Source organism: Anguilla rostrata, chromosome 19 (assembly GCF_018555375.3).
Source record: "Anguilla rostrata isolate EN2019 chromosome 19, ASM1855537v3, whole genome shotgun sequence".
In the NCBI taxonomy this organism is placed as follows: Eukaryota; Metazoa; Chordata; class Actinopteri; order Anguilliformes; family Anguillidae; genus Anguilla; species Anguilla rostrata.
In genome coordinates this window covers 5,992,929-6,016,142 of record NC_057951.1, presented here as the reverse complement: position 1 = coordinate 6,016,142, position 23,214 = coordinate 5,992,929, and the positions used below count along the sequence as shown (strand labels likewise).

Below are 23,214 nucleotides of genomic sequence, written 5' to 3'. Positions count from 1 at the left end.
CCCCGCGAGTTCCATTCGGTCGTCGCCGCTTCGTGGGAACAGCTGGGGTGGGTTTAGCGGTATTCTCTGGCGCATTAACACTCCGAGCAGACACACGACGACTGTATTGTTTCTTTTTTTTTTCCCGTGTATGTCTCTACCAACTGTGAAGCACTTTGGTTTGCCGCTTGCTGTAAGAAAGGAACCGTGCGAATAAAACTCAGGGTTATCAGTTGATGACATCGTAGTCAGACGTTTGTCACCTGACACTTCACGCGTGCGCTTCTTCTTGAAGCGACTCCGGATGAGATCTCCAGCTAAACGGCTCGATGCAAACGTAATTTTATTTATATTTTTTTTTACCGGGTATTCAAAAAAAGACGCAACCCCTCCCGGAAGCGTTTCGGCGTTTGGAAGCGCGACAGCAGGTGCGCCCGTTTGCGCGCCCGTCCCTAATTGGATGGCGCGCGGGCCGATGAGCCGCGGGCTAATCAGCCTACATTCAGACCCCCGCTCCGATGCCTCCCTCGTTTACCGCCGCGAAACTGCGGGCCTATTAGAAAGCCGACGGGAGTGGGGGGGGGGGGGAGATGGGCGAACGCCTTCCGGAGCGCACAAAAAATAAAGAAACAAAAAATCGGCCCCCCCAAAAAAAGACTCAGAGTGCAGCGATTCAAACTGTAAACGTCGTCTTTGTGAGGACGTAGGGGGTGGAGACGGAGAAACGCTTAAAGATCTCAGCCAAAATGAGAGTGAGAAAGAGAGAGGGAGAGAGAGAGAGAATGATAGAAAGGGTGGGAGAAAGAAAGAGGTACAGAAAGAATGATAGAGGGAGTCAGAGATAGAAAAACAGATAGAATAAGAGATAGAGCGTGCGTGAGCAAGAGAGAGGGATGGAGGGAGAGAGAGAGACAGACAAGAGAGAAGGGGGCGGGACGGTACCTCCATGGTCTGTGACTGGTGCATGGCCTTGATGGCGTTCTGTGCCATGGCTCTGCTGGAGAAGGTGATGAAGGCGCAGCCTGGAAGCAGACGGGGGCAGAGAGAGAGCGGGAGGGAGGGAGGGAGGGAGGGAGGGAGCACAGCCAGGAGAAAAGGTCACACTCCATTACCGCTCACACAGCCGCGCAACGCAGCGCTCTCAAGACCCAGCTACGGCGTGAGGTCATAAACACCAGCTCGGAATCCTCTTAACCGAACATTCTAATGCTGATGTCACAATCACTGCTCGTAACTGAAGGCAATGGAGTTCTAGAACACTGAGCATTCTAATTCTGATGTCACAATCACTGCTGGTAAGTGAAGGCAATGGAGTTCTAGAACACTGAGCATTCTAATTCTGATGTCACAATCACTGCTGGTAAGTGAAGGCAATGGAGTTCTAGAACACTGAGCATTCTAATTCTGATGTCACAATCATTGCTGGTAACTGAAGGAAATGGAGTTCTAGAACACTGAGCATTCTAATTCTGATGTCACAATCACTGCTGGTAAGTGAAGGCAATCGAGTTCTAGAACACTGAGCATTCTAATTCTGATGTCATAATCACTGCTGGTAACCGAAGGCAATGGAGTTCTACAACATTGAGTTAGAATTTTGGAGGGGGGAAATAAAAAAACCAAAGGGTTAAATGCAGAGCCAATCTCAGCACTGACTGGCTCGATTTGAAGGCTTGATTCAATTTACAATTTACAATTACTCAGTACAGATCGGCAGCATCTCGCCCAGATTTGGGGGGGGGGGTGCTCACCTCTGCTCAGCCCGTCCGGTCCCCTCAGGATCCGGGACTCCTCGATCTGCCCGAACGGGGAGAACATCACCCTGATGTCGTTCTCGTTGCACTTCTTGGAGATCATGCCTACGAACAGCTTCCTGTCTTCCACCGCTACGGGAGGGGGAAACGCAAAAAATATCAGCCTGCACCCTCCGTCTGAGTCCACACTTCCCTTTCCCCCCCACCCCCTCTCTCCCTTTCTTTCCTTCCTCCCTCCCTCTCCTCCTCCTCCTCGTCCTACGCGTTCACCGGCCTCTCGAGCGCAGAGCGGAATCTCATCAAGTCTACCGCAAACTACTTCAAACCACGTGACCGTCGTCTCGAAACTTCGACGTCGAAATCAAAAAAGGAGCGCGTTTCTCAGTGGGCTTTCCCGAATACGATAAACGGTACGTTTACAGGGCTGACTGAACCGACCCAAGCACACAGAGGGCTGAGGCAAATTCGTCCAAGGAAATGCTCTGAAGAGTTGCCCCAAGAGCATCGTATATAACACGGCCTCATTTTCAACGACGCATTTTCAGATGGTAAGAGTACTGTGTCCCGAGTGGTGGGGGGGTGGGACTGTTTTTGTTTTTCGGCTCTCGGGCGGGGCGCCGCGGATCTTTCCGGTTCTGAATGCCACCCGAATGCCTGTGGGCGAGGCGAGGCGAGGCGGGAAATAATTCATCGCGCACCAGAACGGGGAACTTTATAAATTTGGAGCGGCCGGAGAAGGGCCGCGTTTGGAAAGGGCAGCGGCGGCCGCCGCGTCGGGAGAGAGAGACCTTTTCGGGGCTCGCCTTCCCGCAGATGTCCGCTTGCTGCCTGAGACGGGTCAACATCCGCCATTTTAAAACCTGTTGTTAGTTTCTCCTTTATTTAACCAGGGTGATCGCACTGAGATCGACACCTCTTTTCCGAGTGAGCCCCGTTTGTGTGTGCCAGATCTCACTGTGTGTGTGTGTGTGCAAGAACTCACTGTGTGTGTGTGTGCGAGATCTCACTGTGTGTGTGTGAGACCTCATTGCGTGTGTGAGCTCTCACTGTGTGTGTGTGTGTGCAAGAAGTCACTGTGTGTGTGAGACCTCACTGTGTTTCGGTGAGACCGCACTGTGTGTGTGTGTGTGAGATCTCACTGTGTTTGTGTGTGCAAGACCTTACTGTGTGTGTGTGAGATCTCACTGCGTTTGTGTGTGCGAGACCTCACTGTGTTTGGGTGAGACCGCACTGTGTGTGTGTGAGCTCTCACTGCGTTTGCGTGCGTGTCTAATAACCCATGCGTCTCCGGCCCTCTGACGCACTCCAGAGCAAATTTAATCCAGCCGCTTCTTAATGAGGAGTGTGCGCCGAAGCTCTCGTCCAGAATATCGTGCTAGCGCGCCCGCGCTAAATCGATAGCATTTTTCGCTTAGTCCGTGGTTTTATTTGTGCGTTTTTTTTTTTTTTTTTTAAAGAATCCGCCAGGACGTACCCAAGATTAGTGTAGTTTTCTCTGGCTCTCTCTCTCTCCCACCGGAGAGACATTAAGAGCTTCTCTCCATAGCGCTTTCGCACGGAATAGCAATGAGAGGGAAAAAAAAAAATTGCACCCAACAGAACACAAAACGCCTATTTCTTCTTTCGAGGCTCCGGGGAAATGCGGGGGAAAAAAAAACGAAAGCTCACATTTGTAAAAATCCCGCTGCAATAATGCGCTCGTTCGGGGAGCGCTCCGCCTGAGCGGCTAACGGGAGGAAATGGCGTCGCTGCCGTGGCCGTTTCCGCGCGCGGCTAGCGTTCTGCAAACTCTCGCCGCGCGGAACGAGCCGATGACGAGCGAGCCGGTTGATTGGTCAAACCGCAAAAAAGGGCGGTACGAACGGTACGAAATTCAGTTGGCGCCCTACTCCGCGTCGCCCTGTGCCTGCCGGACGTGGCTGTACGAATTCAACGTTCACTCGTTTGTGCTTCGTAGACGGAAACGGGCCTGAGGCTGGACGGAAGCAGATCGCTGGGAGAAGGCCTGTCACATGACCACATCCTGCTCTCGCCAGCAACCCGTTCGCTTGGACAGAAGGACGGACAGACGGACACACGCTGGACCCTTCTGCCTTTTGCAAATAGCGACACGGCCTTTCGAGTCTACTGCATCACAGCTCCACGTCAGACATTTTCTCTCAGCTGGACTGTTGCTGCCTTCATACGCCCAAATAAGGGCATTCCCACGTTCCCTCGTGGCTCACCGTTTGACTTCTCGCTGTCGGCTGGCTTCATCTGAATGGGATGATGCATCTGAAACACAGAGCCAAGTCGCACGTTAGACACTGCGCCACAGACAGACAGACATACAGACAGACAGACCGATGGACAGACAGACAGACAGACAGACAGACAGCCCGACGGACGGACAGACAGACAGACAGACATACAGACCGACAGACAGACATACAGACCTCTGCACTGGGAGAAGCTCGGCTGAATAAACAGACCCCAAATCTCGCTGAATAGCACCGTCAAAATAAAAGTCTGAATCAAACCGCAAGGGGTTGATATAATTTACGGCGTCATAGTTATAACACGCAGCGCTGCGAGAGTGTTGTTGTTGCTGTTGTTGTTCCTTCCCAGGATGCCGTGGGCGCGGGTTTTGGAGCGTTCTAGACGAGAGACAAGGCCGTTTCACGCCCCCCCACCCCCACCCCACCCCCACCCCCGGCCTGGCCCGGGCAGCCGGAACTTCGACGGCGGGATCCCGGGCCTTCCCAGACCCGTTTCCTCCGTCCTTCCCCGGGGGAAAGACCGCCAGCGGTCATGGAGGCCCGCTGCCAACCATCTGGAGCGGGACAACATCGGGGTTCGCTCTCGACATTTCGGGCCGGTCGGCCGTCCGCCCGCCCCGGCCAGCGAACAGCTGGCTCGCTCGCCCTCTCTCTCAGCGGGAGACTCCCCCCCCCTCTCTCAGAGCAGCGAACCGCCAACTCCAGCCTTGGCGGAAATGCGCATTTGCAACTGCGTCGGGCAAAATCGCGTTTACGATACACTGCTTTAAATATCACTTTCGACTTCCCTCCTACTGTACTTTTAGAACACACTCAGACTCAGTATTTGTTCTTAACTCTAATTTCATAAATGCTATTAAGTGTGTTACTTAGGAAGTCAGTGACTTTAGGCTGCATTGTGTTGGAAATGTTTTAACTTTCATAAGCAACAAAGGTGCCCTTGTTACGAGCCACTGGAGGGAGAAAAAAGACCTAAAGCACGTGTTTTGAAGTGCCCGCTAGTGAGCCAGGCCGTATCTGCGGAGGCTAAGAGAGGGCAGGCTTGTATTAGCACCCGACTGCAAGGACTTTCAATTGGGTGGGTTACCGTTCCCTTGCATATCCAACCCCGTGGTGCTGACCAAACTAAACCCTCCACTGCACTCATATCCAACCCCGTGGTGCTGACCAAACTAAACCCTCCACTCATATCAACCTGGTGTGCAACTAACCTCATGCTCATATCACCGGGTGCTGACAACAAACTCCACTGCACTCATCTTCACCTGTGCTGACCAGTCGTGTTGAATATGCAAGCTCAATCTACTCGTAATGCGAATGGAACTGCCCTGTGTGTGTGCGCATGCCTGTGTGTGTGTGCGCATGCCTGTGTGTGCATGTGTGTCAGGTCAGTCCGGCATCTGCCAAACTCATCTGCGTGGGAGGGTTAGGGCGAACTTTCTGCTGGAATGTGTGTGTGTGTGTGTGTGTGTGTGTGCGTGCAAGAATGACAGCATGTGTAGGCTTTCAATTGCGTGTGTGTGTGTGTGTGTGTGTGTGTGTGCGATGGAGAGATACTTCTGTACTTTTATCTGGGTTAACAGTCCTTCTGCAGAGGGAGTGCAGCTCTGAAATGCACTGACCCCATCCACACACAGGGGATACAGAAAGCCCGCATTACCGCGCATACTGCCAGTGGAGGCTCTCTTTGGATGACATCAAAAACAACCTGTCTGTAAGCCATTTAAACGCTGCGTATTTTTATGATGTAAACGCTGTCTCCCTCTCTCCCTCCCTCTCACTGTCTCTCCCTCTCTCTCACCCTTCTCTCCTCACCCCCTCCCTCTCTCTCCCCTCCTCACCCTCTCTCTCTCTCCCCCTCCCTCTACCCCTCTCCATCCCCCTCACTGCCTCCCTCTCCTCCCCCTCCCCCCCTCCCTCTCTTCCCCCCTCCTCTCCCCCCTCTCCCCTAAGCGGCGGTTGTTTTCTCTGACGGCCGCTCAGGCGGCGGCGGCGCACAGCTGGGTCAGCTCTTCGGCTGAAAGCTTCGGCCAGGCAAGCAGAAACGCGGCGGCTTTGTGAAAGCTGTCCACTCGCCAGTTCCAGATTGTCAGCGGGCAAAGCGGGCTTAGAGGGTGCCGTGACCCGTGAGAGGGGCGGGGTCTGTGTGACGGGCGGGTGGAGGGAGGGGAAGGGGAAGGGGGGTCAGGCTCAGCCTGGGGGGCGCGACCGCAGAGCTGCATTACAGCCGTCGCTGGCGGACACGCCCACTCCACTCAGTGCAGGTCCACAACCCACCCCCCCCCCCAAAAAGGGAGGAGAAAACATGCAGGCGCGTATAGATACACACACACACACACACACACACACACAAATCTCTTACAAGCACACATGAATGCACACACAAACAGTGTCTAACACAAACACATACACATACTCACACTCGCATACACACACGTACTCACACTTAAATCTGATATATACACGCGCACCTTACATGCAGGCACACAAACACTCTCTTACACAAACTGACAAACGCACAAACAAATATCCTCACTCAAATACACACGCACACACACACAGACCACAAACACAGTCTCTCACACACACACACACACACACACACACACACACACGTATACTCACCCCAGATAAGGTCTTAATGTTGTGCAATGCATTCTGGGCCTCGAGAGCAGATTTTCTGGTATAAAACGTTACAAAACAGCACCCTGCAGGGAGAGAGAGCGAGAGAGAGGCGGGAGGAAGTGAGTCAGGGCACAGGAGGGCGGGAGAGAGAGAGAGAGAGAGAGAGAAAGAAAAAAACGCGAGAGGGAACAAGCTTCCAAGGAACAAGGAACAGAACGAGACCGAGCGCCGGCGACTCCGTACATCTTGTACCGAGCGCGGCGTAAGCTCGCGGAAAACGCCGTCCGCGCGAGCCGAGGGAGGGAGGGAGGTTCGGACGGACAGACGCGCGGAAGCGCGAACGAGGAAGAACGGCGCGGGTCAGAGCGAAGACAGGGCCTGCTTGCCCCCCGCACCCCTCAGCCCTGGAGACCCAGGAGCCATTTTAACGAGGACACCCTCGTAATGATGCGCCGCTGTTATCTTAACCGAAAAAGAGCGAGGGTGGGGGGGTGGGGACGAAAAGAACAAAAGCACGTTCCCCCCGCATTCCGGTTCGAGCGCCGGATACGGCCGCGACTGACCGAGGCAGCGCCGAACGGCCGTTAGAATGAGGGATTGTGGGATACGCTGGTCCCAGCTGCTTCCCCCTGCCGCCCCCCCGCAGCACACTGAGGCAGCACAGCCGCCCCCATTTGAAGGCAGCTAAAAATACCGGCCCTCATTAAAGCGAAACAGTGACTCGGGGCGCTGAAGATGAGCTCGCCCTCGCGCCTCCGCACCGCCGGGCCGTCCCGCACCGGAGAGGCCGTTTGGGGGGCCGGGCAAATTGGGAATTTCCTCAATCGCACGGGCGCCCGTTTTAATGGGGGCGAAGAGACCGCGGCGTAAGAGACCAGGCCCGCTCGCGTTTTTACGGCTCGGCCCGTTCGACGCTCGACTTGCGCCATGGCCGATCAAATGAAACCCCGAGCACTTTAAGCGGGAATCGTTTTAAGGCGGGGCCAGTCATACGGGTCAGCGCTTACCGTCCAATCGCAGCGCACTGCCGCCACTCAACATGCGCCTGACCCCGGCGGTCCACGATCGTGCACAGCAAGGATGCCCAGCCCTGCTCCTGGAGGCCTACAGCCCTGTCGGTTTTCAGCCCAACCCTAACAAAGCACCTCACTCAACAGCTGGAGATCTCGTTGAGCTCCTAATTAGTAGAATCAATCAGGTGTGCCAAATTAGGGTTATAATGAAAACCTGCAGGGCGGCAGATCTCCAGGCACAGTGTTGGACAGACCCGGCAAGCAGTATTTTATATTTAACAAAAACAGGCAGCACAGTTTGGATTACTGACGAGGAGGTTTCTGAATAACCACTGTGATACAAGTTCACGTAAGCCTGAGGAGGTAGTTTTCAGTTCTCAACGTTTCGCCTAATCGGTAACTTACAGAATGAACCAGAACTTCAATATAGCCATCGAGTTCCCATCCCAGACGCACTGCTAGCTGAAAGGCAAAGTAGCATCAGCCAACCAGCTAACTTTAGCGAACTATCATTAGCTGGGTGCACAGAGTGGTTCTAGCTGGGCAGATTAGCTTGCTTCCTGTTTATTTCCGGACGCTAGCCGTAATTAGCTCTTGTTGAGTCACGGTTATTCTGTAATTAGCTCGCGCAGTCACGGTTATTCTCCAACCGTTATCTCCTCCCCGAGAAGTTTCAGAAATGTCGGGTCCCCAGACCACCTGTCTCACGGAAACTGTTCCAGGGGAAAAAAATAGAAGCATTGCATGACTAAGCGTGTGGTGCATGACCTAATGAGAATAAGACTGTGGTATAGGCACATGGTACATGACCTAATGAGAATAAGACTGTGGTATAGGCACGTGGTACATGACCTAATGAGAATAAGACTGTGGTATAGGCACATGGTACATGACCTAATGAGAATAAGACTGTGGTATAGGCACGTGGTACATGACCTAATGAGAATAAGACTGTGGTATAGGCACATCATACATGTCTTAATGAGGATAAGTGCATGTCCTTATGAGAATAAGACTGTGGTATAGGTGCATGTCCTAATGAGTATAAGACTGTGGTATAGGCACATGGTACATGTCTATATAAGTATAAGGCTCTGGTATAGGTCTAGGTGCATGTCTTTATAAGTATAAGACTGTGGTATAGGTATAGGTACATGTCTTTATGAGTATAAGACTGTGGTATAGGTATAGGTGCATGTCTTTATGAGTATAAGGCTGTGGTATAGGCACATGTCTTTATGAGTATAAGGCTGTGGTATAGGTATGTCATGAGATAAGGCTAGTGGTATAGCACATGTCTTTATAAGTATAAGACTGTGGTATAGGTGCATGTCTTCATAAGTATAAGACTGTGGTATAGGTGCATGTCTTTATGAGTATAAGGCAGTGGTATAGGTGCATGTCTTTATAAGTATAAGGCTGTGGTATAGGTATAGGTGCATGTCTTTATGAGAATAAGACTGTGGTATAGGTGCATGTCCTTATGAGAATAAGGTAGTGGTATAGGTACAGGTGCATGTCTTCATAAGTATAAGACTGTGGTATAGGTGCATGTCTTCATAAGTATAAGGCTGTGGTATAGGTGCATGTCTTTATGAGAATAAGGCTGTGGTATAGGTACAGGTGCATGTCCTTATGAGAATAAGACTGTGGTATAGGCACATGGTACATGTCTGAGCGCACAGCCTTGCCTTTGCTCTGTGGCGGGTTCTGGCTGCGGTCTCGGAGGATGTTGATCTGGTAGACGGCGCCGAACGGCTCGAACAGCTCCTTCAGCTCCGTCTCGGACCAGGACCGCGGGATCTGGCCCACGAACATCTTGATGGCGTCCGGGTCCGGCTGGTCCACGTCTTCCAGGGAGCCGTTCATCTTCCCGCTGCCGTTACTGCGGGTTGGGGGGGAGGGGGAGGGTAACGGGTCAGTCTCCCAGCGCCACGCCGCATTTAGGTCGCATTTTAAAAGGGTCCTGAAACCCGAGCGTTCTGGAAGGTTCTAAAGGGCACCCGAGCCCATAAATCGAGCCTCCGGCCTGACAGGCCGCCGGGGAGCGGCCCCGTATCCGCTTTCCCCCGCCCGCCCGCCCCGCGGCTCCCAGAACCGCGCCGCGCGAGGGCGAGGCTACGCTACCACGGCGCCGTCGAGAGCACAGTCATCCTGCATGTTCGCTGTGCGTCTATATGAATGCATACATACACACACACTCTTGAACGCAGTGTTGGTGAATGTCTTTATCTTACTGTAGTGTTAACTCCACGCAGTCGTTTTAACATATTTGACCGCTGACCTTTTACGTGTTTAGGCCGCCATAGTAAAAATGTTTAACTCAAAGGGACTCCTCGTTACAGTACAGGTTAAAAGTGACGTCTATATTTGTAAATAATGCACTGATTAAAGTAACTGAAATACACAGACTTGTACACATTTTTTTACACCAGTTCTTCCATGCTAACATTGCTAACTTGCAACTAGACGAGCCGCCAATCAAACAATACACTTCCTGATGATGAAGTCACAGTGTGACATCACAATGCAGTCTACAAAAAAAAAAAAAAAAGCACGGAAGCACAACAGAACGTTCCATTCATTCAAAATAAAGAACGCAATTATGACTGTCCTCGCACTGACACGGTTTGCCGAAACGCTCCAATTAATCATTTCCGTTTTTTCTTTTTCTTCGCATAAACCGCCACCGATAAAAACGCTTAATGATGATTCATAGCGGCAAACGTTTAATAGGAAAGAAAAACACCGATGACTGCTTTCACTGCCTAAGCAATCTAAAACAAATTTTGAAGTTAATGGCACAAATACCACCGCAAAACAAAACTAGACAAAATGCCCCGTCTTTCTGCACGTGCGGAGTTCTCACCAGCACGCACTCCGCATTTGAATTTCGACACTCGTTATTGCTCCCCGTGCTTGAATTTAGCAAACCAGCGAATATATACACACACGCGGCCGACTGCAGGATTACTGAAAAGCAGCTCATTTTCCACAAATCCAGAAAATGCTCTGCCAGGCCAGCATGTGGACAAAATCACCACTTCGACTTTTGTCTGCTTTCGTTTAAGCCGCAGGTGTCAAACTCCGGTCCCGGAGGGCCGCAGCGTCCGCTGGTTTTTAGGGGTATTCCCAGCACCACTGGTTCCACTGAAGTCATTGATTGGCTAAGAAACCCACACACCTTGTTCTCAAGGCCTTAATTGGCAGCTGATTGAAAGGAAACCACAAAAACCTGCAGACACTGCGGCCCCCTTGGGATTCAGTTTGACATCCCTGGTTTAAACACTTACGGAGGGCTAGTAAACTAAAGACACATTTCTGTCTATCTATGGTTATCAGCAATAATTCTTAAATTAGTTGAAGTTATAAAAGGCATAATTTTTCACATTATAACCCACTCTGCAAAATTCTTCTAGTCTCGTGGCACATTGACAAGCTGTCGTCATACCAACACAACTGCCGTTTTAGAAATTTCATACCGTGCCTGATTACAGGTTTATCACCGTCCGCCGCGAGTTCATTTGATCCCCACGCCGACGCACACGCTCCCCCCCCTCCCCCCGCCGAACCCCAAGTTCGGTCCCCGCAAAAACCGAGGACATGAAAGCCGCCAGGTGCGCCGGCGATGTGTGCTTCCCGTTAACCTCTGACCCCCGGGGGTCGACCGTAGCCGAGCCGCGGGTCAAAGGGTGACCATTTAGCATTTTTACTGAAAGCCCCAGGTGAAAATAATTTGGTGCACGAGACGGTTGGACAACAGCCCTGGACAAGAAAACAGTGAATGATCCACGTAGCCAACAATCAGACAAAACACACACACACACACACGGGTAGCCTTTTTAACACATTCAACAATACAGGATGCCACACTTTATGGTTAAGCCACATACTCTCTGACCTAGCTAGCTACTGTGTGAATGGACTTACGATTAGCTTGATACCATTACAAAATGAGTACTGTACCTTATCGGACCTGTGTACTGTAGTTGTTCCAATGACCTTCGACATGCACTTATTGTACATCACCTTGGATAAATAAAATTAAACGTAAATGTAACATATTGCCCATCAAATATGGGTTATTGATAAGGGCTCCAGAATTCCAAGATTTTGCAGACACAGTAACATATTTACACACACAAGCGCGTGCACACGCACACGCACACACACAGACAGACGGGCGCGCGCACACACACACACAGATGGCCGCACACACACACACACACACACACACACACACACTCCCACACCCTAGCCTTTTGTTCACACTGCATAAAAGATCAAACATGCAGTGGACTCGTTTCCTCAGAAGCAGCACATTAGCCATTGATCACGGGGGCCTCTGGGAACAGATCCGGCCACAGAATCAATGCGCACTGGCACCGTCTTTCATTGCCTTCAGCTTCACGGGCCTCTGTTTCCAAAAGGGGCGGTCAGAAACACGCAGGTCCTGCACATGCCCAGTAGCGCCCGGGCGCAGCCAATCCCCAGTCCTTCTCGGGAAGCCGAGGGGCAGAGAGCGAAAACGCGAGCGCGTATGCGTGTGTGTGCGCGTGCGCGCGCTTCTGGCTCTTAGAAAGCAACGCGGAGTAACCGAGGGAGACGGGCCACGCCCTTTTCCTTTCAACGCAGTTCCTACGGAGATTTCACCAGCTGAACTGGCAGCAAAGGGGGGAAAAGATGGCCGCCGGGTCCGGTCCTCTCTGCTGCTGTGGTGGTCGGATGGGATGGGGCGAGCAGGCAGGGCCTAGAGTGAGTCAGGACTGCCGCACGGTTAAACTCCGCCCAGAAACGGACATCAGCCCGAGTTTCAACTGCTGGGACTTACCATGAGTTTTTCTATGGCTGGGACGGAGCTGGCAGGAACCCCATGCACGCACAGGCACACGCACACACACGCACACACACACACTTGGCTCGGAAGCAAAGGCATTCCTCCACTCTCAGCCTCCAGGGTGGTGCGTCCACTGGAGAGGACGAATGATAACCTAAACGACATTACCGTCACCATCACTAACGTTACTATCTTTATCTTTATTCCCGATCGGTGTTCCCCCTTTTCTCTCGGCCGCGTATGGTTCCGTTCTAAACCGCCCCGTCCTTATTTCCCAGGGCCGAGCTCTGTTGGCACGGCAACTGGGATCAGATCAATGACAGCTTCGGGAGATAAGTTCAGGAGAAAAAACACGGTGGTAAAGACTTGTTAAACAAGCGCACACACTCAGACACACACACACAAACACGCACAGAAACAGCGGCAGGATCCAGGGCAGCAATATCGGGTGGGTTTTTGGTTCGTTTCAGCACCGGGCCCGAAGGCACAAACCTCGTTCTCGGGTCCTTAATTGGTTGCAGAAAAAAAGAAACAAACAAAGACTTGCAGATACTGCAAGCCTTCGGGACTACAGTTTGACACCCCTGCCCTGTCTCTCTCTCACTCACACACACACACACACACACACACACACACAGACACAGACACTCACACGCTCCAAACGCCTCCCATAATTGGCTAGCCTCTCTCTTTGTGGAGGAATTTCAGCCCACTCTTGGTTGCAGCACTGCTTTAATTCAGACAAACTGGCAGGTTGACATAAACACCGCACAGTCCTGCCACAGCCTCCATGTCAATCAGAACCTTGACGAGGCCACTCTAGAACTTGAATTCCTTTCGGCCATTCAGATGTGGACCTGCCACTGTGTTTCGAAGCTTCAGAGACATTTTGGACATTCTCCTTTTCAAGTTTCTGGTACAGAGCAGGTTCAGTAATCAAATCAAAATTCATGATTCAATAATCAACAAGCAAAGCATCTCCACACCATCAAACTACCACCACCGTGGTAATGCTGTTCTTACTGCGAAAGTTCAGTATTAGCTTCATGCCACACATCATAGGACCCGTGTCACTCAGAAAGTTCCACCTTTGACTCATCTGCCCATAGAACATGAGACAAGCAATAATATTTATTTTGGTTTTGGTTTCTACATGGCTACTCTCCCACGAACCCCATTTCTGCAGAGTCTCTTTCTTATTGCGGAGTCATGAACGCTGACCTTAGCTGTGGCTACAGAGGCCCTGCGGTTCTTAGGATTTTTTTGCGACTTCCTGGATGAGTCGTCGCCGCCGCGTCCGCCACTCCTAGGCAGATTCAGCACAGTTCCAAGTGTTCTCCGTTTGGAGATACTGCCTCTAACTGCGGCTCAGCGGAGTCCTAGAAATGGCAGGCTGCTATATTTCAACAACCCTTTTCCTCATCTCGTCTGGAATTTCCTTTGATGGTGGCACAGCGAGCTTGTGGTGACTACTTCACACTGATGCTAAGGTTCAATAAGAGTCAGGTTAATATTCAACTGGCTGTTTCCCTTGGTCTATTACATTTTGTCAAAAGATCTGCTACCATTCAGTGTGACAAATACACAATAATAGAGATCCGGGGGGGGGGGGGGCACTGTACCGTTTAGACACGCGGCAGCACCGAACGGGTTTGTTCGCTCTCACGGTAACCACGGAGACCAGCAGCCCCGGACGACTTTCGAGAGGGCGTCACGTGGACTAATAAAGCTGCATTAGCGAGCCGCTTTACCCCGAAAGGGAGAAAAGCGTCCAAAAAAAAAGGAAAAAAGAAAAGAAAAAAAGAAAACAGAAAAGGGGGCCAAAGTGTCTTTGCGCGGAACATTAGACAGGAAAGCTGCCGATTAGCAGTTCTGTGGAAAACAACAATCTGTCAATGCAGTGAGGTAATTTGCCTGGCAGCACAGCTAAGCTAACCCACGAGTGTGCTTTCTATAAATACGAGAAGGACACCGTGTTAGCGAACATTCCCTCTCACATTTATAGAACGACTCTCAGGTTAGCACGGCATTTTATTTTTATGGAGAGAACACAGACCGTCTTACTTTCATATTTTTCCTTTTTGGCTTTATTCGGCCAGGGAGAAAACACACAGCATTACAGACATTACATGACATGACATTACATTACATGGGAGCACAGAGCAGGAAGCACCAGGGCAGGGGGGGTTTGAACGGCCAACCTGTGTTTACTTAGCATTTTCACCACATGACAAATTCCATTAGCGCCCAACACAAGACGCCGGCCAAAAAAAACTACTCTGACCAGCATGCCTCTGGAATTTCAGGATGAAACGAGCCAATCGCTGCCCTGTGGGTTGCTCGTAATGAGCAAACGGGACCGTTTCCTACGTCAATTCGGTGGTTCTCTAATCTAGGCCTAATTAATGGCCTATAGATAATCGGAGTCCCTGGTTACCTCCGCAGACAGCAACGCGCAGTCGGAACAACGTGTGCTCGTCGCAGCACGATCTCTTAAATCGGGATAAAAATGTCACGCCGGCGGAGGCGAGCGAAGACCAGGCGCCGCCGTGGGTCTCGGCGCAACCCGGCAAACGGTTATAAACGAACGAACAAATAAATAAACGAATCAGAGCAGACAATGTGGAAATCCTTCGCAATCATTCGGGGAGACGGGCCCCGGCGCATCCCCCCCGAATGTCGCGCGCCGCGTCGCAATTTCATTTTTCGGGGGATGCGGTCCTGGAGAGAGATGCGCGCGCGAAAATGTCAAACTCGGCGAGGGAGAGGACAATGCCTCCAATCAAACCCCCCCGTCTGCCGGCCCCCCGTTTCGTTTGACGAGCGTCCCACACGGCTCCTCCCCCTCCAACGGGCCGTTTTGGCGAGATTGAAAGGAGAGATCGCTCCCCGGCGTGCTCGGCGGGGGTCCTCCACCGCCCCCCTCCCCGCGCGTTTGCCGCAGTCTGTCCGGAACGGATGCTGCGCCGTTCCCGCCCCCACCCCTTCTGAGCCACCGTTTTGCGGACTGCGGCTACAAGGGCCGTGCGCGTTATGAACAGGTCATTCGAGGTGAGGTCGAAACTGGGATATCAATTGTTTTTGATTCGGCGATGGATCACGCCGGTGTCACAGCTCCTCAAACCAATGGGAGACGACCGCCGCACCGTGGAAGAAGTGCAGTCTTCCCACACCTCACGCAACATGTCCTCACGTCGTCACTGAAACGTCCTGTCCATGTCAACAGCACCGCCACGACACGGCAGCAACATTGCGAGGACGTTTTGTGTCAGCTGGGGCTGGACCTGATGGGACCAGGCCCCCCTCCTCTGCAGCGAAGGCCGGGGTAGAAACGCGGTGTTCAACCACAAACCGCGGGTCCCAAGTGTGTGAGAAAGAGAAAGAATGATAGAAACAGTGTGAGTGAAAGAGAGCTAGAGAGAATGATAGTGTGTGTGTGTGTGTGTGTGAGAGAGAGCTAGAGAGGGAATGATGGAAAGCGTGTGCGTCTATGAGCACACACATGTGCGTGTGAGAGAGAATAACAGTGTGTGTGTGTGTGTGTGTGTGTGACACTGAAGTGCAGTGCAGGTTCCCTGTGCAGGAGGGCCGGGTAAAGTAATCATTTTCGCCGGCCTAATTAGGCCTAATTAATGGCCTATAGATTTCCATGCTGACGGTTCCGCTCGGGGTGGGAGATCTGTGCAGGAGCCGTGGGCTCGAGACGCTGCTCGAGGGGGCTATTAAATTACGCAATTACACAGACCGCAGGAGCGACCGCGCGACGGCCAGGGACAGGCGGGACACGCTAACGGTAGCGACGCTAATGGGGGCGGCGCTAACGCTCGAGCGACGCTAACGGGAGCAACGCTAATGGGGGCGGCGCTAACACTGGAGCGGCGCAAACAGGGGCGGCGCTAACGCTCGAGCGGCGCTAACAGGGGCGGCGCTAACAGGGGCGGCGCTAACGCTCGCGTGTGATGGGGGAGGAGAGGAAGGCGATACGGAGGAGAGAGGGCAGGTTAGCTCCCGTCTTCCTTCTGCGCCGGTCTCTGCGGCCATCTTTACGGCTTAACAGTGCAGTCGGGCTATAGGCCCAAGAGCCTTTTCATCAGAGTCCAGAACAGGCTTTCCCCACTACTGCCCACGGCCACATATTGATTACTTAAGGCCTTTGCTTTTCTCTTCCAACTGCTTATTACTATTATTACTGTTATTAGCATCTGTTAATAATAAAGACGATGATGACGATGATTCAGGGACTCTGAATGACTACTCTTCCAGGCATTTGATTGCTCGAGGCCAGAATGATTTCACCTGGTTTACACAACGAGAGTGAGAGACAGTGAGAGAGAGAGAGACAGAGAGAGAGTGAGAGACAGAGAGAGAGAAAGGGAGGAAGGGAGGAAGAGGGGGAGAGAGAGAGAGAGAGAGAGAGAGGGAGAGGCAGGGCACGGATTGGACAACATCCACCTGCCCTGAGGCCCACAGCGCCAGCGCTAGAGAGGAATCAGCTTCAGCAGTGACAGACGCCGACACCAATCAGCCTCAGCGCAAACACCTCCAATTAGCCAAGCAAGCGACATGACGGGCCGTGCTCGCGCTCTGCCGCAACGTATAAAAATAGCCTCCCTTACGCAGAAACTACAATAACGCGCCCAGCCGGAGCGGAGGGCCGCGGACGCGAGGGCAGAACGCCAGCGAGGAAGCTTTGCTTGAACCGAATCCGAATAACCGCGGTTTCTGAGCTGGCGACGAGGCGCCAAAGCCGCAGGACGTTACACGCGCCCCGGGCGGGATTAGGCAAGGCAAGGGCCGGCGGTTAAACCCGGGAAACGCGCGAAGCCAGAGGGACGGCTGCAGGACTGGGCCGACCTCTTGGCAGTTCGCTGCAACACCAGGCTGAGAAAATGTAGCTTCCTCTGCACCCCCCCCCCTTCCCCTCCTCTGGTAAGATGAGCATATCCTCCCCCCCCCCCACCTGCCGCATGCTGAAGGGGCAGCTGAAGCAGGAGCGCTCCGCCCGTGCGATTTCCGCCCTGCTGCAGGGGGGGGGCTGAGCTCCGATTGGAGGAGAGCCGCGGGACCGAAGGACTGCCGGGGAGGAGCTATCGCCATGGCAACCCAAAGGACGAGCCAAGTCCCGGCTCTAACCGCAACGCAACCAAAAAAAAAACCGACCAGCTTAAAAACAACAATTCAGCTGGGCCACAGTAACCATCGCTCCCAGAGTGAACTTCAACAAATCAACTCGCTCAACCATGTTTTTGGAGTGTTGTCATTTATAGTGGCCTTCCAAGAAAAAAAAGACATGCTAGTTACTTAGCAATGCTACTACACTAGCTCTGCTAGGTATACCATTTAATTACCAATGCTAGCAGGAGTGACCAGCTAAGTCTACAGACTTAACATGCTGGTGTGGTCATTCAGCCTCAGCATTTAGGGTCCACAGCACAGACCCCTTCCTGCCAAATGACCAAAAGGAGCCACGTGTTGGCCTCTCGAACAGGAAAACGCTTTAAAGCGTGTCACTTACAGAGCTACTCCCCCGCAGAAATGGAACGAACAGGCTAATAGCCGTAGCCAATAACGGGACTTGGACTTACCTTACCGAGACCCCAGTACTTCCAACACACAAGTATCATCCGATTAATGGCCCCGCCCCCGCCCCTCCCCCCCCTCCTCAAACCACCGGCAGTGTTTCTGGTGCGCCGCCTGCGAAGCCTGGAAAATGGAGCGGACTGCATAATTCATCACTTACAAAGAAGCGCCATTTACCCAAAAGGGCCTGGGGGCGCGGGAGCGGGCGACGGAGTCAGGCACCGTCACGTCAAACCAAATTTTTGATCCGCGAGTTTTTCCCCAATATTTTCCAGGACGCTGTAGCCCCAGGCTCGCTTTTTGCCAGGCTGACTGCGGCAAACGTTTTGTGAAATATGCCGTAACCGCATTTGGTTTGGCGATTGGGTCGCTGTAAAAAAAAAGGTGGGAGCTTGAAACCTCCCCCCCCCATGAAATTCACCCAGGGTGTTAGCCAATACACCACCCCCCCAACCCTCCACACACACACTTCATAGCTACTGGCCAATGACAAGTTGGACGCTTCAAATAATGACGTGGTAGCGCTACGCCCTACAGTGGTGTCAGGCCCTAGCCCCTCCTAGCCCCTAACGGTCCCTCTGAAGCAGGTGCGCTCCAAACTCGGGCACCCTGAGGCTGAGCGGTGCGCGCTAGTCTTCATTCCAACCACGAGCGCGACCTGCGGATCATAATGAGCCCTTAACCGCTCCTGATTAGACACTTTTAATGTCTGCCGAGAGATGATTTACCCTCACAGGACCACATTATGTCAGAAGGAGCAGAGCAGCCGCGGAGACAAAATGCCCCCACATCCACATCCCCGGTGTTTCAGTCCGATCGACCCATGCAAAATCGCTCCTTCGGAAAAAGAGGTTACTTTTCTCATTCGCTCAATTAGATTTGGGGGGGCTGAACTGCTGAAAGTGTGGCCACCTGGTCAATGGGGGTTAAAAAATGTTCAAAGCCAAAGGCTGGCAATGAGTCAAAACCAGGGTTCCCTTAAGATAAGTTTAAGGGGGAAAAGTCATTAAAGAACTTAAAACGGGTTTTCAACAAGCTTAATTGGGTAAGTGACTGTCTGGGGGGGGGGGAGCCAGCATACACAGGGGGACCTGGGAAACAGGCTGAAAGCACCCTTTAGTCTTTGCTTGTGGCCTTTAAACAGAGTATAGCTTTACAGCTTAAAGGGGAAATCCCACCGCAAAACATTCACCTCATTTAAACACATCAAGGCATAACCAGTCAAGTCTCTCAGCGGCAGCCCAAAGCAATCGCACAGAAATGTCGGCAGTGGAAGGGGCGAATTCGGTAGAGCTGTACACCTCTACCCTCTCTCGTTTCTAAGGACGAATGACAACGGGCTGGTAATCACCAAAAAGATGTCAGCCAAACCCAACAGTAGATACACTGACACTAGCTAGCTGAAAAAAAATTAACTAAAATGTGTACTATTGATTCATTACACTGCTAACTAGCTAGCAAGCTTCAATGTGATTTATTCCACATTTGAATCATAACAGCCTCAAACAGCTGGCTAACATCAGTCTACTGAGAGATCTCAGCAGAACCTGAGCATGAAAGTAAACAGAACTGAACACCATGAACCTAGTTTCTCTCTTCAGTGGTTTGTTTCTTGGCGAGTGACGTTAGCCTAATTAGGCTAACGTAGGCAAAATAGCAGCGCCCAGTCCCTACGTCTGTATTCAGCAGGAGCGGCAACCTACGACTGCCTTTGTCTAATGGACCGAGTGCCCGCCCGTTGTACTTCCTAGCACAGCAGGTAGCTGAAGCGTGCGCAGTAGTTCAGGGCTATATCTCTGCACTCTACGTGGGGTGGAATCCTCCCATAAGACATGGAAGCGAAAGTAAAGGGGCTCTTACGGGGGCCGCAGGGCGCTGGGGTCCTGCAGATAAGCTGGGCGTGGGTAGCAAGCAGCGCGATCGACCGCCACGAAGGCGAAGAAAAGGAGCCAAACTAGGCTTTAAGCAACGGGGTCTGTCGGAGGCAGACCGTAAGCAAGAGCAAACACTATTTTAATTGAACACGAACAGGGTCAAACTGGAGCTGCCAATTACCATTCGCGGATAATAAATGGGGTACACCTGCGGCTTAATGCTACCTTGGTCGCGCCTGAACGCGCTAAATAAAGTCATTTGGGCACTGAAATCTGGCGAACACCGGTGGTCAGCTCTGACAAAATACAGGCCATAGACTAAGCCTTTGCAGAGTGGGTTTTAAAAAAAAATGCTACTTCAACATTCAAAGTCAGAACTCCACTGCGTTCCGTCACAGCGGCGATTGTGACATCAGCATCGGAACGTTCGGTTAATAACGTTCTAAATCGCACACGTGTGACCTCACACCTGAAAGGATTAAGGGAGAGGAGTCTGCCGCCTCGGTGTGCCGCCTCGCGGAAGTGGCCCGTTCCCTCTGAGGAGGCTCGACGGGCACTGGGGTCCCGTCACCCACAAGCGCACCGGTGACTTCCAATTAAGGGCTGGCTTTCAGCAGCGGGCTGGGCGGCACGCGCCAGCCATTATCAGCAGAACAGCCCCCCCCTGTTCTGCTGATAATGGGGGGGGGGGGTTCCCACAGACCACCAGTTTGCAAAGCATGATGGGACACAGTCTGTGAACACTGTATAGCATTTCACACTCAATTATTCAGTGCATTCGGCTTGCTGTTCGGGTCCTCTTAGCATAGCACGTTGCTTAATGCTACGGTGCAGCACCTCCGCGTGCCTTTCTCTCATGCGCGCTGAAGGAGGCGTGCTAACCGTACGCTAGCCTGCCGATCGAGACGTACGGAGGGGCGCGCTCGCGGCTCGACGCCCCGCCCTGCTTTTTTAACGCGTCGGCGTTTAACGTTAGCGCCCTCGCGCGCTCCGTAGCCGGGGTAACGGGACGAGTGCCACCGGCACCCACCGCTCCGAAATCGTCGGGGCAACCGGTCTCCCCGCGTTTCTGCTTTACCGCGGGGCCACCTGCGAGGAGTCAGGGGCAATACCCCCGGAAACGGCACAGATGACCAACCTCTACGCCGAGGTTGAGAAAGAAACCGTCCAAAATGTTTGTGCGCATTCCCTGAGCAGAAATAACCATTTCCATTTGCGATCCCCCCCGTCTCTATTACAACAAGGAACTCTCAGCTTTTGTTCCAAACTGTAAGAGGTGGGTGGGCTGGTGCGCCCGACGCATTACGTACCCGCTGCATTACTCATCCGCCGCATTTATCCGAAGGGCCCGGCGGGCAGGACTCGGAGCCGTTAACCCATTCGCCACGCGTGCTGCGGTCCGATCGCTCGGCTTCGCTAAACCCTCTCAAGAGCAGGCTTTTATCGGAATGCTTTTTCCCCTCCCCTAAAAATTCTAAAAAAAAGTCAGTGTTCTAGAACCCCGTGCTTTCAATTACCAGCGGCGATTGTGACATCAGCGGCAGAATGTTCGGTTACGAGCGTTCTAATGACCTATTCGTGATCTCGCACGTTAAAGGGTTAACGGGAAGGAACGCCGTCTGGCAGGCGGCCCGTCGCCGGGCCGACGGCGATATGAGAGTTTGACCGGCAGTCTGGCGGTTCGGTGCAGACACCGATATGCACCGCCGCCATGCTCTGGCTAGGCCAATCGGACGCTGACAGGCTAAACGCACCGCCATACACCAGTCCGGGACCCAGTTCTCCGGACTCGTCTCCGGCGTGAATCTCGTCGGTCGTTCGCTACGGCTGGCAAACCAACCTTCGCCATGGCGATACTGCTAATAGCTGTGGAAATGTCACAGCTGATGTGTGGAACAGGGGGAGGGGGGGGGCCGTCAGATTAAATTGCATTTTCATTCAGGCGTTGAGAAGACGCCCTTATCCAGAGTGACTCGCACGGCTATTTTAACACGCCATCCGCTTATACAGCCGGATATTTACCACCTGGGAACCAACAGCCCAAGTAATGAGCCCGGCTCCCTACCCACTGCACTGCGCTGCTATAAGCCATTCAGCCGGGAGCTAATAAGCGGAGGGCAGTTAAGCAGAGCGGTTCACAGAAAGACGGAGGAACCTTCTCTTCCTGTCGCCGGACTGCAGTGGGCATTCACCCAGAGGCTTAGTCATACGCTAGCGAGCTAGCAGCGACCAAAAAAAGGATCTGGAAACCTGTCGAGCTGCGATTCCGCTCTATTAGCCCACAGGCCACAGGCAGCGCGCCGGCGGACCTGCTGTATTAACTCTGTGAGCTAAGCGGTGCGGCTCACAACGGGAGCCGGGCAGAGCCGTAAACGCTAATCGCGCTACCGTGCGGACGGGCTAGAGGTGGACACGGGCGATTAGACTAGCACATCCCAGCAATATGACGATCGGTGACTGAGCGCCGCGCCTGCTCTGCGTGAAACGCGGGCTGCGCGTTTCCGCTGGCTTCCTCCACCGCGCTCTTAAGCGGGAAACTGACCTTTCGGGCCCGAGAGATGACGGGGGAGACCATGCGGTTTCTGAGCCGAGCGTTCAACTGAGCACTGCTTGAGTGCGTGTGTGTGTGAGAGAGAGAGTGTGTGTGTGTGTGTGTGTGAGAGAGAGAGACAGTGTGTGTGTGTTAGAGAGAGTCTGTATGTGTGTCTGTGTGAGACAGTGTCAGGGTGTGTGAGAGAGAGAGAGAGAGTGTGTGTGTGTGTGTGTGTGTGTGTAGTGTAAACATGTCCACAGAGACCAGAGGCGGCACAACCCGTCCATACGTGCAGGCAGAGGAGCGGGCAGAATGCTGCAGATTAATGGCGGTGAATGGAGCCCCGCTGAGCCTGGGGGCACGGAAGCCGGGCAGGTAGGTTTCCCCATAAACAGCCCTCTCCTTTACGCAACAGCCTCACTCTCTGCGCGTGTGTACATATACACACTTACTCACACACACAAAGACGTGTGTGTGTGTGTGTGTGTGTGTGTGTGTGTGTGTGTGTGTGTGTGAATGTGTGTGTGTGTGTGTGTGACTGTGTGTGTGGTGATGTGTGTGTGTGACATGTTGTGATGTGTGTGTCGATGTGTGTGATGGTGTGTGTGTGTGGTGCTGTGTGTGTCTGTGTGTGTGTGTGTGTACACGCATGCATTTATGCTTGAGTATACATCTATATATAGATGGCATATAGAGCATATGACATCTAAAGGGTCAGATATAGATGGGGGAATCTACAGAATCAGAGGGGGGGGGGGGGG

At 52.7% G+C, this 23,214-nt stretch overlaps 1 protein-coding gene across 8 annotated transcripts in view; it reads right to left on the bottom strand.

Moving 5' to 3' along the window:
• Window positions 1–23,214, bottom strand: part of LOC135245621 (CUGBP Elav-like family member 2) — a 67,076-nt gene that overhangs the window by 12,830 nt on the left and 31,032 nt on the right. For all 8 annotated transcript variants that reach the window (XM_064318781.1, XM_064318777.1, XM_064318776.1 and 5 more), the window contains 5 exons: window positions 9,321–9,514; window positions 6,617–6,699; window positions 3,959–4,007; window positions 1,731–1,865; window positions 922–1,001 (listed from right to left, as the gene is read on the bottom strand). In XM_064318781.1, coding sequence (XP_064174851.1) covers window positions 922–1,001; window positions 1,731–1,865; window positions 3,959–4,007; window positions 6,617–6,699; window positions 9,321–9,514 — 541 coding nt within the window. The remainder of the gene's footprint in view (window positions 1–921; window positions 1,002–1,730; window positions 1,866–3,958; window positions 4,008–6,616; window positions 6,700–9,320; window positions 9,515–23,214) is intronic.